At 44.4% G+C, this 15,298-nt stretch overlaps 1 protein-coding gene across 2 annotated transcripts; it reads left to right on the plus strand.

The window, feature by feature from the left end:
• The first annotated feature begins 2,719 nt into the window (after positions 1 to 2,719).
• On the plus strand, positions 2,720 to 11,903 carry dyrk2 (dual-specificity tyrosine-(Y)-phosphorylation regulated kinase 2). Of its 2 annotated transcripts, XM_018755672.2 has the most exons (3): positions 2,720 to 3,276; positions 3,679 to 3,815; positions 9,327 to 11,903. In XM_018755672.2, the coding sequence occupies exons 1-3, from the start codon at positions 3,216 to 3,218 to the stop codon at positions 10,917 to 10,919; spliced, it is 1,791 nt and encodes a 596-aa protein (XP_018611188.1). In that variant the 5' UTR covers positions 2,720 to 3,215; the 3' UTR covers positions 10,920 to 11,903. The 2 variants fall into 2 exon arrangements, with proteins under 2 accessions (XP_018611188.1, XP_018611189.1); XM_018755673.2 differs by lacking the exon at positions 3,679 to 3,815.
• The last annotated feature ends 3,395 nt before the right edge of the window (positions 11,904 to 15,298 follow it).

Genomic DNA, 15,298 nt, shown 5'->3' on the forward strand with positions numbered 1-15,298 from the left:
GTGATTACTTCCTCCCTTCCAGCACTGCTCTAATACCTAGAGGCTCACAGCTTTGAAAAGCTGATACTAAATATAGACTTGCATTTATCCATGCCTGATGAGATAGCTTCACGGAGTTCACCATAAAGATATGAAATTAGGGACTGTACTGCTGGCCCAAATGGAGTGTTGAATCAACAGTTGTGGACGCTGCCCAGCAGTTAAATGCCATTGTAGCTTTGGTTGCATCTAAAGTTCCGCGAACAGGGAAGTACAAGAACAATGAGGTATCTGCAACACAGCCAGTGGTACTCTCAGTGAGCCATTGCTCAAACATCAGGTGTTGCTGGAGAACTGAGGGCAAGCGACAGCCTCACAGGTTTGCAATATTTCGCTGAGATGTACGTCACTTTGGAGAAAAGTGTCTGCTAAATGAATACTTGTAAATGTATGTGGAAGTGGGCCCAGTAGAGCACTGATGCATTCTGTGGTTTTGGAAGAAGATAATGTAGAGATGGGAGGCCTCACTAAGAGACCAAACTGGCTGATCTTTCAAAAGTCCCTAAACTTAGAGGCTATAACCAGGCCTTTACTTTATTAATTTTACGAGGGATGGTCCTTCACACTTTAGCACACTAGAGCAGTCACATATTGGTAACATTTACCATGCTATCACAAGCATTTCTACCCTAGCCCATTTGCAGCCTTGGACTGAGCGACACCTTTGTAAGACGGTATTACAATGAAGCAGTTCTCATCACACGTTTGCTATGGGGGAGCGCTCAGATGTGCTGAGATGTGACACACCAGGTAAGTCACCCCACTGAAACAGAAGAAAAATGACCTACCTTTTGTAAAAGGCACCACAATTCATCACAGAGCTTTTGACTTCCCAGCAGACCTTGTGAAAAATGGCTCCAGTGGTTCCATTGTTCTCATCCTCTTCAGCAAGACAAGGGACACCAGCTTGGACTGTTGTATTGTTTTGACGTGATATATTTGTTAAAATGTGAATTAGTTATAAATGCAATTCTTGTAATCAGTGTCAAAATGTCCAGAATGCATTTCCCTTAATCTACACATTACTTATTATACATTATAATATGTAATACTGTATATATACACACACACCGGCTGAAGCTGCTTGTCTCAAGCGGGGTCTAACCCAGCAACAAAGGGCGTAAGGCTGGAAGGGGAGGGGACATACCCAGGGCAGGATGCCAGTCCATCACAAGGCACCCCAAGCAGGACTCCAATCCCAGGCCTGCCAGAGAGCAGGACCCAGCCAAACCCACTGTGCCACCACACCCCACTACCTGTACTCTATAATAATATAATATATATATACTATTACTATATGTGTATATATACCTATTATATAGGGTACCCTTCAAACATTTAAATAACTGGAAGCTTTCACAGCTCAGCACTTGGATTTTAACTTTCCAGTGCTGAAGATGTTCTGAAGGCAAAGCACACCTATATTTCTTATAAGGTGGACTTTATATTCGTAGCGCTGTTGTTTCCAATAATTTGTCCACACCTCATATACAGAATCCATACAGTATGCTTTGTACAAGTCTTACAATTAAGTGACTGCATGAGAGGAAATCACTGGAAAGGCTGCAGCAAGCACCTTGGAATGATGTCTTTCAGAAATATTCAAGACCCTTAACTAGTGTTCTCCTACTGAATCACAAATGGTGCTGATATTTTATTCTCTGTAATATTTCATAATAAACAATGAAATGCAATTTTATTTTAAGGTGACATTGTTTTGTCATAAAAAATAATTGTAACAAAAACATTAACTGAAATATACATTATTAATTATTATATTTTTTTACTTTTTGCATAAGTGTTCAAAGTGTTGATATTTGTTAGATTCACTTTTTGCTTCAGTAACATGTGGCTGTACCAGCGATACACTATTTGGGAGTTATTTTGGACCATTGTTCTATCTTGATTTTCTCAAAGTTGTAATAATAATAATAATACAGTAAAATCCTTTGTTTAGAGTATACAAGTATGATCATTTTAGACAGAATTAAAATGAAGCTGTGACCATATTTCAAAGAAAATTCTTCTGGTTGTAGGTAGCCACACTTCTGCTCTGCGAAACCGAAAGTCGGATCACTACAGTTAAAGCCTGAGCAGGCCAGGGTCGCGGTGGTCCGGAGCGTATTCCGTTCGCATTGGGCGCGAGGCTGGGGGGGTGGGTACATCCTGGGTGGGACGCAACTATCAACACAATCTGAAAAACGGAACAGATAAATCCCAAGGGGTGCGGTGGGTTGGACCACAGTCCTGCTCTCCAGTGGGTCTGGGATTCGAGTCCCGCTTGGGGTGCCTTGCGATGGACTGGCGTCCCGTCCTGGGTGTGTCCCCTCCCTCTCCGGCCTTACGCCCTGTGTTACCGGGTAGGCTCTGGTTCCCCGCGACCCCGTATGGGAAAAGCGGTTCTGAAAATGTGTGTGTGTAAATCCCACAAAACCTGAAAGTTCTGCTCGCGAGTCGCGAAGGGGTGCAGACGCGGACAGCAAGAGCGCGCGCGCAGTTAGTGTCTCCCTTCCGCTGCCGTGAAGGGTTTGAATCTCAGGACGCTCCATGCCTCCGTCGCCGTACACGGTCTAAGTATGGCACGAGTGACGACAGCAGGGGAAGAAGGGGGAGAAAGCGGAGCGCTTCCCTTTTTTTCCGGGGGAGGAGCGAGCGGAACAAAACAGACTCCGGAGACGTCCCCTGGCGCTTTGTTTTTGTGCTCGTCGGGGGCTCGGGAGCTGTACCCTCAGCACAAGCTTCGAAGCGCACCGCAGGAGAGCCACGCGTTCTTTTCCGCACAGGTCGCTCCCGCAGCCGGTCCCGCGGCGGCGCTCTTGCCGCTCGGTCCTAGCGCGAGCGCATCGGATCGTATCGCATCGCATCGGAGGGGCGCGAGAGGCCGGGGGAGCGCAGCGAGCGAGCGCCTACAAGGGACGCAAGAAGAGAGCGGCTCGAGTCCCAGCGTCCGAGCGGAAGGAGGACCCATGGCACAGGGGGAGGGCATTAGGGACGTGTGAAGCCACTTGACTTCACTTGCTTGGACCCAGATGATTGTCCTTCCCCAGGCACGGATGGCAGAGTGCGCGCTGGGATCGCAGCCCCCACGCCCGACGACTCCCAGGCGGAGACCCCCGCTGTGGATGTAGGTGGTCCTCAGAGAGGAGAAGGAGGCCGACTTCTCAGCGGGCTTCTCCATGAGTCACTCTCCAGCAGCCATGTTCGCCAGGAGGCCGAGCGCTGGCGCGCAGACCGCCGGTAAGGACAGCCTAACGGTCGGCGAGCGTTTCTCGAACATTGATTGCGGGAGCGGAGAGCTGCGCGTCCATCTGCCAGTCGTCTGTGTGTGTGTGTGTGCCAAAGGCCGTGTCACCACAAAAACAGAAGAGTCGCGTGCATTTAATTTCTTCTTATTCTGCTCTCACACCATTTGGTGAGCGTAATTCTCTATGCGTCTTCTTTGGAACAGCAGACAAAAGCGGACGATTTGTGACTGTAACTTTTGACATTTGTAACTCATCAGAGATGTCTATAGGAAACTGTGTTTCAGTTATTAATTAATGTGATAATATTATTATTATTATGCCAGGTCTCGTGGAGAACGCTGACCGTTGATGTGGTGTGTGACAGCTGTCATTTCGCCGTGTCTCTCCCTGGCAGGCAGGGGAGGAGAGGCGGTCTGTCAGCCGCAGGCTTCCCCCACACTGGGTGGACTGGGCACCGGGGGTCTCCGGACTGACCCGCCATCCCCCGTCGTTGTCACTTTACCTCCGATCAGGAACACTGCCTCGCTGACGGTATGGAACACAGCCGCACAGCCCCAGTACTCCCATCTCACAGATTGCTAGTGCCTATTTATCTTAAAATAGTGCAGGATTATTAGCTGGAACGAGATTAGATGCTAAATCCAACTGGCATGATGAGTACCAGGGCTCTGTGTTTCTCCATGGATGTGTACTAACCTGCACTGTGACCTGGTGTGAAACCGTTCAGTGGAAATCAGCCATGTATGTTGCTGTAGTGGTAATAGCTGTGGTCTTGCAATCTGAAGGTTTTGGGTTTGAACCCCACCCCTGTCATCATCCCATGATCAAGGTACTCATCCTTAATTCTCCAGGGAAAATACTCTACATCTTAAATTGGTAAATGGAGAAGTTGGTTGCATGATGTAAGTCAGTTTGGACTAAAGTGTCAGCTAAATAGATGGTAGTAATAATAGTAGTAACACTGAACTCCTCAAAGTTAGGCTATGTTTGTCAACATTACTCTAAAATCCATTAGAGAATTGATTAATTTATGTATTAGAAACGAGTCATTTTGTGTGATCAATGTTGTAACTCAAATGACAGCGGCCTTGAGTGCAGTGGAATGGGGCACAAGTCTGTTTAACTTAAGGTAAACCCCTATTTCAGATGTATTTTAAGAGTACGTACAGTGTGTAAAGAAGAAGTGCAGTGCATTATGAAATTGCTAATTCGCTATAAACTGGACCTCAACCCATCAGATTTTGTTTCTGTCACCTGACAAGAAACACATGAATATGGTAACTGCATAACTTGTATTTCTGTGGTGTCTTAATCTATATTTACTTATTTAACAGATGCATTTCTCCAAAGTGACTTCCAGTGAACTGTGTAGTGTTATCAGCCCACATACCTTATTCACCAAGGTGACTTACACTGCTAGATACACTACTTACAATGGATCACTCATTCATACATCAGTGGAACACACTCTCTCTGTCACTCACACACTATGGGGGAACCAGAACAGCATGTCTTTGGACTGTGGGAGGAAACCAGAGCACCCAGAGAACGTGCAAACTCCACACAGAACGAGCAGAGATCAAACCCATGTCCTCTTGCACCACTCAGGCACTGTGAGACAACAGCACTACTCACTGTACTACTGTGCCCTCATGTTCTGCTTTGAACTTTGCAATAAGAAGAGTTGCAGTGCAATAGGTTGATAGGAGGTGGCTGCACTGAGCCATGGCTCGGTGTTTCTTCATGTATGGTTATACTTGGATCACGTCTTCATTTAGGAATTTGCAGAGATTTAAGAATGAGCATTCCACACAACTCAGCTCACTAGAGCTGGATTTTGTGTGCACATGTACAATAAACTGTGTGGTTAGATTCTTGTCCAAGCGCAGTCGGACACATTTTGTTGTTTTGACATGTATATGTATGCATACAGCTTTTCAAGGTGCAACACAACACAAGATTTTCTCTGCACTCATAAAATCCTTATCCTTATCATGAGCCTTCCGTTACATCTTTTTTTCTGGGAAGTCATTTCCCTTATTTGCTTTAACTGGCTGGTGAAAAGTGAAAATGTTTCTGGAGTACTTTCTGTAAAAAATTTGCTTTATACTCTGCTTGAAGTATTACATTTAGAACAAATGAGGAGGTACAAACTACAGTAAGAAACTGAAGGTATTTCTGCTCATTATCCTCTTGGATTTTTTTCCTCTGCATGATGTCCTATTGATTTTTCTTCCTCTAAAATAAGCCAGGGCTTCTAGAATAAAATAAGCAGTCCTCTCACTTAAATGGTTGGAGATAACAGAGGAAAGTGCATCTTGTTGGTAATATTATCATTTGCATTGGTGTAAACTCCAAACAAAGAATTTTGTTCCAGATTAGATTAGATATGAATATACATGGAAAAAATCCTTTATTAATCCAGAAGGAAACTGCGCATTAATGAAATCAGTGGTTAAAGACACTGTTAAATGTGTTTGCTGGACACACAGCTGATGCACATGGCAGCCCTTTTACTGGCAGGGCTGGGATATAAATGTGGTTAAACCAAGAATGGTCTGGCTTGATGTTTATTTTTACCCTACTTGGAAACAGTTAATGCAGGTTTCCAGAGAAGACAGTTTCTGTGTGCAGAGAAAGAGTTATCTTTGCTTCCTCATCTCGGCGAGCTATGTTCCTCGGCGAGCTATGTTCCTCGATCTGTCACCCTAAATTAGTCCCCCCGATGTATCGGGTTTTGATCGAAAGAGTGAGAAGAGGAGAAGGAAAAGCACCGTGTCTCTGCAGCACATCATGGAAGGAGAGAATGTGTTGGGAATGGCTGTGGTTTGAAAAAAAAACAGCACCAGTGTGCGTTTCGCCAGCTGTTAGAGTTCACTTTTGTCTGACAGCCTGTCCACATATGCGTTCAGCTCCGATTGTGTCCTTGGCTGGCAGCTGTCCACCAGGGTGTCCTTCCACAGCCTCCACCTGTCCACAACGGTGGAGCCCAGTATAGAGCAGCACTCAGCCTTTAGCAGCTTGTCATCTGCTCCCCACATGAATTAGCGTGCAGCCTCAGGGGTGTTTTGCATATTTATGGATTTTCTTTTGTGTATGTTTTATCTTGGCCTTCTGGAAGACCTTTACTGGTCCTTTGTGGAGAGTGAGCCTGAGATACCTGGATCCATTTGCTGGTTCGCGAAGCACATTTCCTTGGTGGGACTGTCAATCACTGCAGGTTCATTGTGTTCTGAAGGAGCAGCAATTACATATAAAAGGATTCGTTTTCACATGCATCCTGCCCCCCCGCCAGCGCTCAAACCATGCACATGTACACAAATAATAAGCAGCATTGTAAACAAACATGCATACAACTCCGTGTTCTTTTTTCCTTTTTTCTCAAGGTTTACAGCCGTTTTGTACACATTATACATCATAAATAGCAGTGCTTTGTGCTTTCTTATTTTTCATGTGTTGTAAAGTCTTAACGTGCTGTTCCAGTTCAGTTTTCAGTAGGTAATATTAGCTTTAGCAGTTGAGCATTCTTGTTATGAATATGATGTGTACCAAAGATTACACACAGATTTATAATAACACTCATATTTTCATTAATATCTTTACACTTAAATACGAGGAAAATGTCTTTATCTGTGAAATTCACATAACCCTGTGCTAAAAGAATCCACAACATTCCCGGATATCGAGGTTGACTTCTTTTTCTTGTAATGTCCAATTTCATTTGGGAAAAAAAAAATCCTAATTCTGATGAAGTGGGAAAACTGGGGTAACTTTAAAATAATAAGACCCTTGTGTTTCCAGACAGTGACCGATCTTGAGAAACGGAGCACTGTTTGTAAGCACTTGTCTTCTGTTCAGGAGCTCACAGTGAGCTGTGCTGAAGAGTGGCTCATTGACACGGTGGTGAGAGGTGAAACTGCCTTGATGGTGCCACTCCAGTACGAGCACTGAGCCATTCGAGCGCGGTTTGGATGCTCTCTGGCTGCAACACAAGAAAACCCACGAGTCAGGATGCTGGATGCCCTGCATTGCCTCCAAATCCTTGCAAAAATGGCCTCGAGTTGCTTTTTTCATCACCCTAACTTTTGCACATCTGTCTCTGTACACCCAAGTGCTTAAAACTTCGCATTTTCAGAATATGGAAATCACGCATGTGCCACATTATCATTTGTACATGGTTAAAATTAGCCTCTCATATGTTTTCTTTTTGTTTCCTTTTCCATGGTGCTGAAATCACAGTTATGAAAGATTTCTGAGATTAGACAATGCAGCAGGCCAACTAGGAGATCTCTGGAAAGCAAAAGTGATTGGCTTTGCTCTCTCTTTTTTTATTGTGAGCCTATTTTTATTATCAGTTTCATAGGTTTGCTGCACTGAAAGAAAGATGTAAAATGAAGAGAAATGGTTAAATGTGCTATGACACGGTTATCTAAGTGTCAGAATGACATTAAATGCGTTATAGTACCCTAAAGTATGGCCCATTTACTACTCTTCTATTGTTGTTGTAATTATGACTCTATCGGGTAGCTCCTTGATGCAAGATAACAGGGCGATGTGTCTGTGCCCAACGTGGTATTTTTTGGAGTACATGTTAGAAGGCATACTCCATGTTACAGTGCTGAACAGAAGGACAGGAAAGGGGCTGACAGAAGCAACAGGATGTTGATGAAAGCAAGGAGAACGCAGAGCTTATCACATTATCAAGGAAGCTAGCAGGGACAGGAAGATGGCGATTCGTAGACAGAGGAAATGCATACATTTTGATCTTTGTAAACATTTAGAAAAATCCTTAATGAAGGCAGTCGACACAATTTGGGGTGGGTGGAAGCCACCCCTACGGTAATACAAAGTATTAAAACTCGCACTCATCAAAGCAAATTTGATTTGGTGACTTTGATTCTTTGTGCATCCGGGGGGTGCGGTGGCACGGAGGCACAGTGGGTTGCACCAGGTCCTGCTCTCTGGTGTGTCTGGGGTTTGAGTCCTGCTTGGGGTGCCTTGCGGCGGACTGGCGTACCGTCCTGGGTGTGTCCCCTCCCCTTCTGGCCTTACGCCCTGTGTTGCCGGGTAGGCTCCGGTTCCCCGCGACCCCGTATGGGACAAGCGGTTCTGAAACTGTGTGTGTGTGATTCCTTGTGCCATGTGTCCTCTGCGTTTGGAGAAAAACTGTTTTAAACTATTAAAAAACATTGGCTAAGTTTGTAACATGTTGGGTAACAGAGCGGAACTGGTGGTTGTGCACATGGTGCAATGTGTCATTGATCTGCTCTGGGGTGCCGTGTGAAGGAAAATGTACAGCTGTCGCATCTGAAGTTATCCACAGCACGTCACACACAGGCTGGTTGATGTGTCAATGGGAGTTAAACATATTCCTGCTGCATTATCGACTGGAAGTTGTTCTTTTGTAATGTGTATTTTAGTCCATTGCCTGTGTAACAAAAGTTCTTTCCTTAAAGTAGCACCTTTCTGCATAGTGCGGTATGTTGTCTTGCTTTCCCTCATACTGTAACAGGTGCTCCCCTGTACATTCCTGACTTTATATCTAGGATTGTTTTCAATTTTATTATTATAGTGCTGAAGAACAATGTATTGAAAAAGAATAAACTATGTTGATATGACTTTATGTTTCACTCCAATTTTACATTTTGTTTATTTGTTTTTTCAGCTGCCACTTTTTCCCACTGACATATAGTGTTAATTTACTTGCAGTGTTTTGCCTATTGTTACAGATTCATTTTTATTAGTCATTTTAGGGTAAGTACTACCCTCCTAGCTCAAGGCTACTACAGCAGGAGGTGAAAATTGAACCTTGTTCCTTTTTTTCCCACAGGTGGAAGCTCTAGGCTTAGGTTAATTATAAAAAAAAAACACTGTAGTGTAATGCGGTGTCAATTCCGTAAGTGTACTATTGACATGGTGTTGAACTGCGTTAATTATAGTGCAGCCAAGTTTTCCGTAAATGACCTTTTTTGTTTTTTCTGCAGTGCTGTTGACTGGAAGTTTGGAGAGACATTTTCTAACTTTTTGTGTCTTTGTTTTCAGCTTACTGGCAATAAGCATACAATGAATGACCACTTGCACATTGGGAACCACCAGCAGATCCATGCTCAGCAGTTGTTTGAGGAAAATGGCAACAAGCGGACAGTGCTGACAACACAGCCCAATGGGTTGACACCGGTGAGTCGAGGAAGTCTCCCAGTGCCTGATAGGCCCCAGGAGGGCACCCAGTTTCGTCAAAGCAGCTCTGCTTCCCTCAAGTCCTCTGACAGCAAGTGCAAACCCATCTCTATGACACCTGAACAGGCCATGAAGCAGTACTTGTCCAAGCTCACAGCATTTGAGCACCATGAAATATTTAGCTACTCAGAGGTTTATTTTATTGGTCCAAATGCCAAGAAGCGGCCAGGTGTGATTGGGGGCTCCAACAATGGAGGCTACGACGATGATCAGGGCTCCTATATTCACGTACCCCACGACCACATTGCCTACCGTTACGAGGTACTCAAGGTAATTGGAAAGGGCAGTTTTGGCCAGGTGGTGAAGGCCTATGACCACAAGATGCACCAACACATAGCACTCAAAATGGTGCGGAATGAGAAGCGCTTTCACCGGCAAGCGGCGGAGGAGATACGGATCCTAGAGCACCTCCGCAAGCAGGATAAGGATGTGACCATGAACGTTATCCACATGCTGGAGCACTTCACATTCCGCAACCACATCTGCATGACTTTTGAGCTGCTCAGCATGAACCTCTATGAGCTCATCAAGAAGAACAAGTTCCAGGGTTTTAGCCTTCCGCTAGTGCGCAAGTTTGCTCACTCCATCCTCCAGTGTCTGGACTCTTTGCACAAGAACCGGATCATCCACTGTGACCTCAAACCTGAAAACATACTGCTCAAACAGCAAGGCCGTAGTGGAATAAAAGTTATCGACTTTGGCTCCAGCTGCTATGAGCACCAGAGGGTCTACACGTACATCCAGTCCCGTTTCTACCGTGCACCAGAAGTCATCCTGGGATCACGCTACGGAATGCCTATTGACATGTGGAGCTTGGGTTGCATTCTGGCGGAATTACTCACAGGATACCCACTTCTTCCAGGTGAAGATGAAGGGGACCAGCTTGCATGCATCATTGAATTGCTGGGCATGCCATCCCAAAAGTTGCTGGATGCGTCCAAAAGAGCCAAAAACTTTGTCAGCTCTAAGGGTTATCCCCGGTACTGCACAGTCACCACCCTGTCGGACAGTTCCGTTGTGCTGAACGGGGGCCGCTCCCGCCGGGGCAAGGTGAGGGGTCCCCCTGGAAGCAAGGACTGGGTGACAGCTCTTAAAGGCTGCGATGACCCTCTCTTTCTGGACTTTCTTAAGCAGTGCCTGGAGTGGGATTCCTCACTGCGTATGACCCCCAGTCAGGCTCTGCGTCACCCATGGCTCAGGAGACGGTTGCCAAAACCCCCTACAGGGGAGAAAACCTCCGTAAAGCGAATCACAGAGGGCTCAGGTGCTATTACATCAATTTCCAAATTACCTCCGACTTCGGGATCAGTCACCAAGTTAAGGACGAGTTTGACACAAATGACTGATGCTAATGGGAATATACAACCACGAATAGTGTTGCCAAAATTGGTCAACTAAATTCTGACATCTCTCTCATAATTTATTTTTAATAGGACATATTTACATCTCAGTGCAGTAGGAGAAGAAAAATGCATACCACTGCTGAGCATTACTCAAAGTGTGACAATTTTAGAGTTAGTATTGGTTTTTCATGCGTAATCACTTCATAATTATGAGTTTCTGTGCAAGTTTTGCTTCTTCTTTGACTAAAACATGTAAAGGGAACAGTGCTTTTGGGTTCTTGAGGACTGTGTACAGTGTTGCAGGTTGCCAGCATTAATGCAGTCTGGCCAAATATATTATGAAGCCCAGCAGCTCTGTAATGTAGACCTCGAGGAAGAAGATGTGGCTGGCCACAATAAAGTAGTGTTGACCTCTACTGTTGAATGGGTCTTAGAAAGTTTGTCTTTTGAAAGTTGTGAGATCTTTGTAGCTCTTGCAAAAATGTGTACCTCTTTTCTATTTATGTTGCAAGAAGAAAACCTTTTTTGGGAGGAGAGGGTTATTTCAATGGTTAGAACAAGAATGTACAATAAAAGTGATGAAAGAATGCAGAGAAGAAAAAAGAAGGAAGCAGCAGACTATGAGGAAGGGCAAAGGAGAAAAACATGCAAAAAAAGTTTTTGTTTAAAAGTATGTTTACATGATAGACTTGGTATGTGCCTGAAATTCTCTTGACATTCCTTAAGAACAGGGAAGATGGATGTGCAAGTAAGGTACACTATTCCTGTAGAACATTTGAAGGGGAAGTCGAGTGCTATCAAAAATGTTGGGTTCGCGGAAACAGAAATCTTCTCCAAAGTTACTCAGCTGAAAGAAAATGAAACTATACTCTTAGGAAGTGAACTGTTGTGCTACATTACCTTGTTGTAAGGTAATGTAATTCCGAAGAGTCCAGAAACACCATAGTCGTGATTGCTCTCTTTAGTCATTTTTCTGCTAATGCACTATTTACCCAGTTTTTGGTCCAAGAGTACATCAGAGGGGGGTGCGGTGGCGCAGCGGGTTGGACCACAGTCCTGCTCTCCAGTGGGTCTGGCGTTCGAGTCCCGCTTGGGGTGCCTTGCGACGGACTGGCGTCCTGTCCTGGGTGTGTCCCCTCCCCCTCCGACATTACGCCCTGTGTTACTGGGTAGGCTCCGGTTCCCCGTGACCCCGTATGGGACAAGCGGTTCTGAAAATGTGTGTGTGAGTACATCAGACTGAGCTCTTGTAAGGTTTGCAGTGAAACTGAGAACAGGGAGAAGTAAAAACTGTGTACGCAGGAAGATTTTGGCTAATATGATTAAGTCCGTTGAGGAGTACATGACATACACTTGAAAATAATAAGGTGCAATTTTGTGAGGGTGCAGTTATATTTTTTCTATTCAGGCTGTAAAATGTAGCACTACTTTCACCTGCTGACTACCAACTGTAGGATAGTATTTGTGTTTTACAGTTTAGTAGCACAGCGTAGTCTTGAGCAGTGAGCGGGCTCATAAGTATTTGGCAGAAATTACAACCCTAAATAGCATGTTCCCTTACAAGGCCAACTGTTTATTTGTGGTATTTTAAAGAAATGGTTTTGATAGCCCTTCCAGATTTGTTTTTCTTCCTTTTACATGTTTTTTCCTCCTAAAACCTCGTCACAAGTTGGACTATGCACTATTGACCAGTGAGCGACCCAGCCAGAGATGTTTTAGTGCGTTTTCGCTAAGATACCGCTGAACTTGTTTGGAAAGGAACAGAGAAACCTGCCATTTTTGGTTGCATTTCCACACATTTTGAAATAGAATCATTTTATTGACTCAAGCGATAGAGTTTTGTACAGGTAATCGTCAGTGAAGACTGAGAAAAAGATCCTGGAAGCAAGCCTGAAGGTGTTACATCAGCTTTGTAACCAAGGAAGCGGCCTGTGTTGATTGAGGCGTTTCCTTCGAGGCGCCGTAAACTACAGCTGCTCCAAGGCTTGTCTGTTCTTTAGAAGGAAAGGGGTCGTCAGCATTGCTCACCACAGTGAGGACGCACCTGGCAGGTGAAGAAGAGCGCATCGGGAGGAGTCTCACCTCAGTCTTGCTCTCAGGGACTCTCATACTGCTGGCTCCTCCATGTGCCTTGTGTGTCCAACCTGTGTTTAACCTAGTATCCACAAAGTGTGTAGCACTGCTGTGACTGCAGTTGCGACTGTGACTGCGACTGCGACTGTGACATATCACCCTGCTGGCTGTTCCAGGACGCAGCTGACACAACACACTAAGCGGTAAAGCTCTTCGCTCCTGTTCCTTGTGTATTCTCAAGGGGGGGGGGGAACAACGCCCTGATTTTTTTTTTTTTTTTTTAAAAAAAAGTAGCGTGCCTTTGGTTATCAATGCCATTTACTTCTTACTTTACAGTGATTCCCTTTCACCCAGAGGGGTGTCTTTTCTAGTAAGCATTTACATGTGGTGTTCCTCAAGTGCAGGTCTGAGCAACACCCACAGAAGTTCTCCCAATCCAGGAAATGGAGACGGAGAGAGTGGCTGCACAACTCAAACTGTTTCCACACGTGTAAGACAACAATCCCTGTGATGACGAGACTTGAAAGGTGCGACTGATTTAACTGGAAGAGTCACAAATCTTCAGAGATGTATTTCATCTGTCTAGATGGGTTTTTCTCACAGGCCAAACAGTGACTTCACTGCAATATCTTTTGTCTTAACATGAAATGGTTCAGTGGTAAACTTTGACACTAATGAAAAAAAAAAAAACAACTACATTACAATTTTACCTCAAGACTGTTGATATACTATTGTGACAATAATCCCAGGGCATTTGGTACATACCAAAGTGCATTCCTTTGTACACTTGTGACTACAGTGTTGGTAGTCCATCAATGTATCATCTACGATTGAGTAAAAGGCTTTCAAAGTCTTTTTGTTTGCTCAAGGGCCATATTTTCAGAATGTTTATCCTCAATCAAGACAAAACCTTTCTTTCTTAAGAGGTATACACACACACACACACACACACTTCTTGAACCGCTTGTCCCATACGGGGTCACGGGGAACCGGAGCCTAACCCAGCAACTGAGGGCGTAAGGCTGGAGGGGGAGTGGACACACCCAGGACGGGACGCCAGTACATCACAAGGCACCCCAACCACGACTCGAACCCCAGACCCACTGGAGAGCAGGACCCGGTCCAACCCACTGTGCCACCGCGCCCCCCTCTTAAGAGCTATTTAGGCATATTTTTAAAATTCTCATATTCTCATGCTGAGTGTGTAACTCCACAGTGACATGTTTGATTTATATTTCATGCAGTTTAATCTGCCACCTAGAAGTACAACCAATAAAAGATTGTTTGTTGTACAATAAAACATCATGATAGCAAAATGTGGTAGAATGAGGTAGCACTGATTAGAAATACAACATGCTTTCTGCTGTTTTGTATCAAAATATTAATTAAATCTAAAGGGTCAGCTGCCGTATTAAATGTGTGGTCAGAGGCTAGAGTCCGATTTAAGAAACTAGAAAGACTCTTGTGAGTATTTTGCCACAAACGATATGTACTGTACATATGTTAAAATTGTTAAAATTCATTTTGAATGTGTACATATGTTTTTTTGTTGTTTTCTGGTTAAATGCTGCTGAAAACACACAGGTTCAGTAGTGTGGTCTAATCTTGGCAAACGGTTTTATTATACTGTATGTATTGTACAGCTAATGGAAGTATAAAACTTTTTCTAGTGATCATTTGTTAAATTTTATTGTTGTGGCCAGAAAATATTAATAAAAAGTTTTAATGTCGATATTTATATATAGTAAGTGTAGTGGCTTTTACTACAAATGCTAAACATTGTTTAAACTCATTCTGCCAAATAATTGGGGTTCATATATAAGTAATGGCAATCTTAAATGTGTTCGTATTGCATATGCTGAGTTGTCAAAGTGACGAGTCCTCTTCATCCTGCCTTTTGTAGACGGAAGGCAAAGTGCCGGCATGTTAGGAGTCAGAAGATGTAGCAGCATGTTTATGTAAAAGCCTACACAGTAAACTACACTACTAGACTCATGGCTCTCTTGGTATCAATAATGGAATTAAATCTTGACCTTTATTCTTTTTAATGGGCACACTATGCCTTTTTTCCTGGCCAGAATCAATGTTTTTACAAGCGGTGAACACCTTAAATAACTTCAAGATAAGGTACACACACACACACACACACACACACACACACACAGACAGAATCGCTTGTCCCATACAGGGTCACAGGGAGCCACAGCCTAACCTAACACAGGGCATAGGGCTGGAGGGGGAGGGGACACACCCAGGACGGGATGCCCATCTGTCGCAAGGCACCCAAGCAGGACTCGAACTCCAGGCCCACTGGAGAGCAGGACCCGGTCCAACCCACTGCACCGCCACACCCCGCCCCCC

Source organism: Scleropages formosus, chromosome 24 (genome assembly GCF_900964775.1).
Source record: "Scleropages formosus chromosome 24, fSclFor1.1, whole genome shotgun sequence".
Taxonomy (NCBI): domain Eukaryota; kingdom Metazoa; phylum Chordata; class Actinopteri; order Osteoglossiformes; family Osteoglossidae; genus Scleropages; species Scleropages formosus.

What these genes read in the sequence shown, in the direction of transcription:
- dyrk2 (XM_018755672.2), top strand. Translation starts at nt 3,216, where the DNA reads ATGAGTCACTCTCCAGCAGCCATGTTCGCCAGGAGGCCGAGCGCTGGC. An exon ending in CGCTGGCGCGCAGACCGCCG is followed by an intron (nt 3,277 to 3,678) that starts GTAAGGACAGCC and finishes TCTCCCTGGCAG; the next exon opens with GCAGGGGAGGAGAGGCGGTC. An exon ending in GGAACACTGCCTCGCTGACG is followed by an intron (nt 3,816 to 9,326) that starts GTATGGAACACA and finishes CTTTGTTTTCAG; the next exon opens with CTTACTGGCAATAAGCATAC.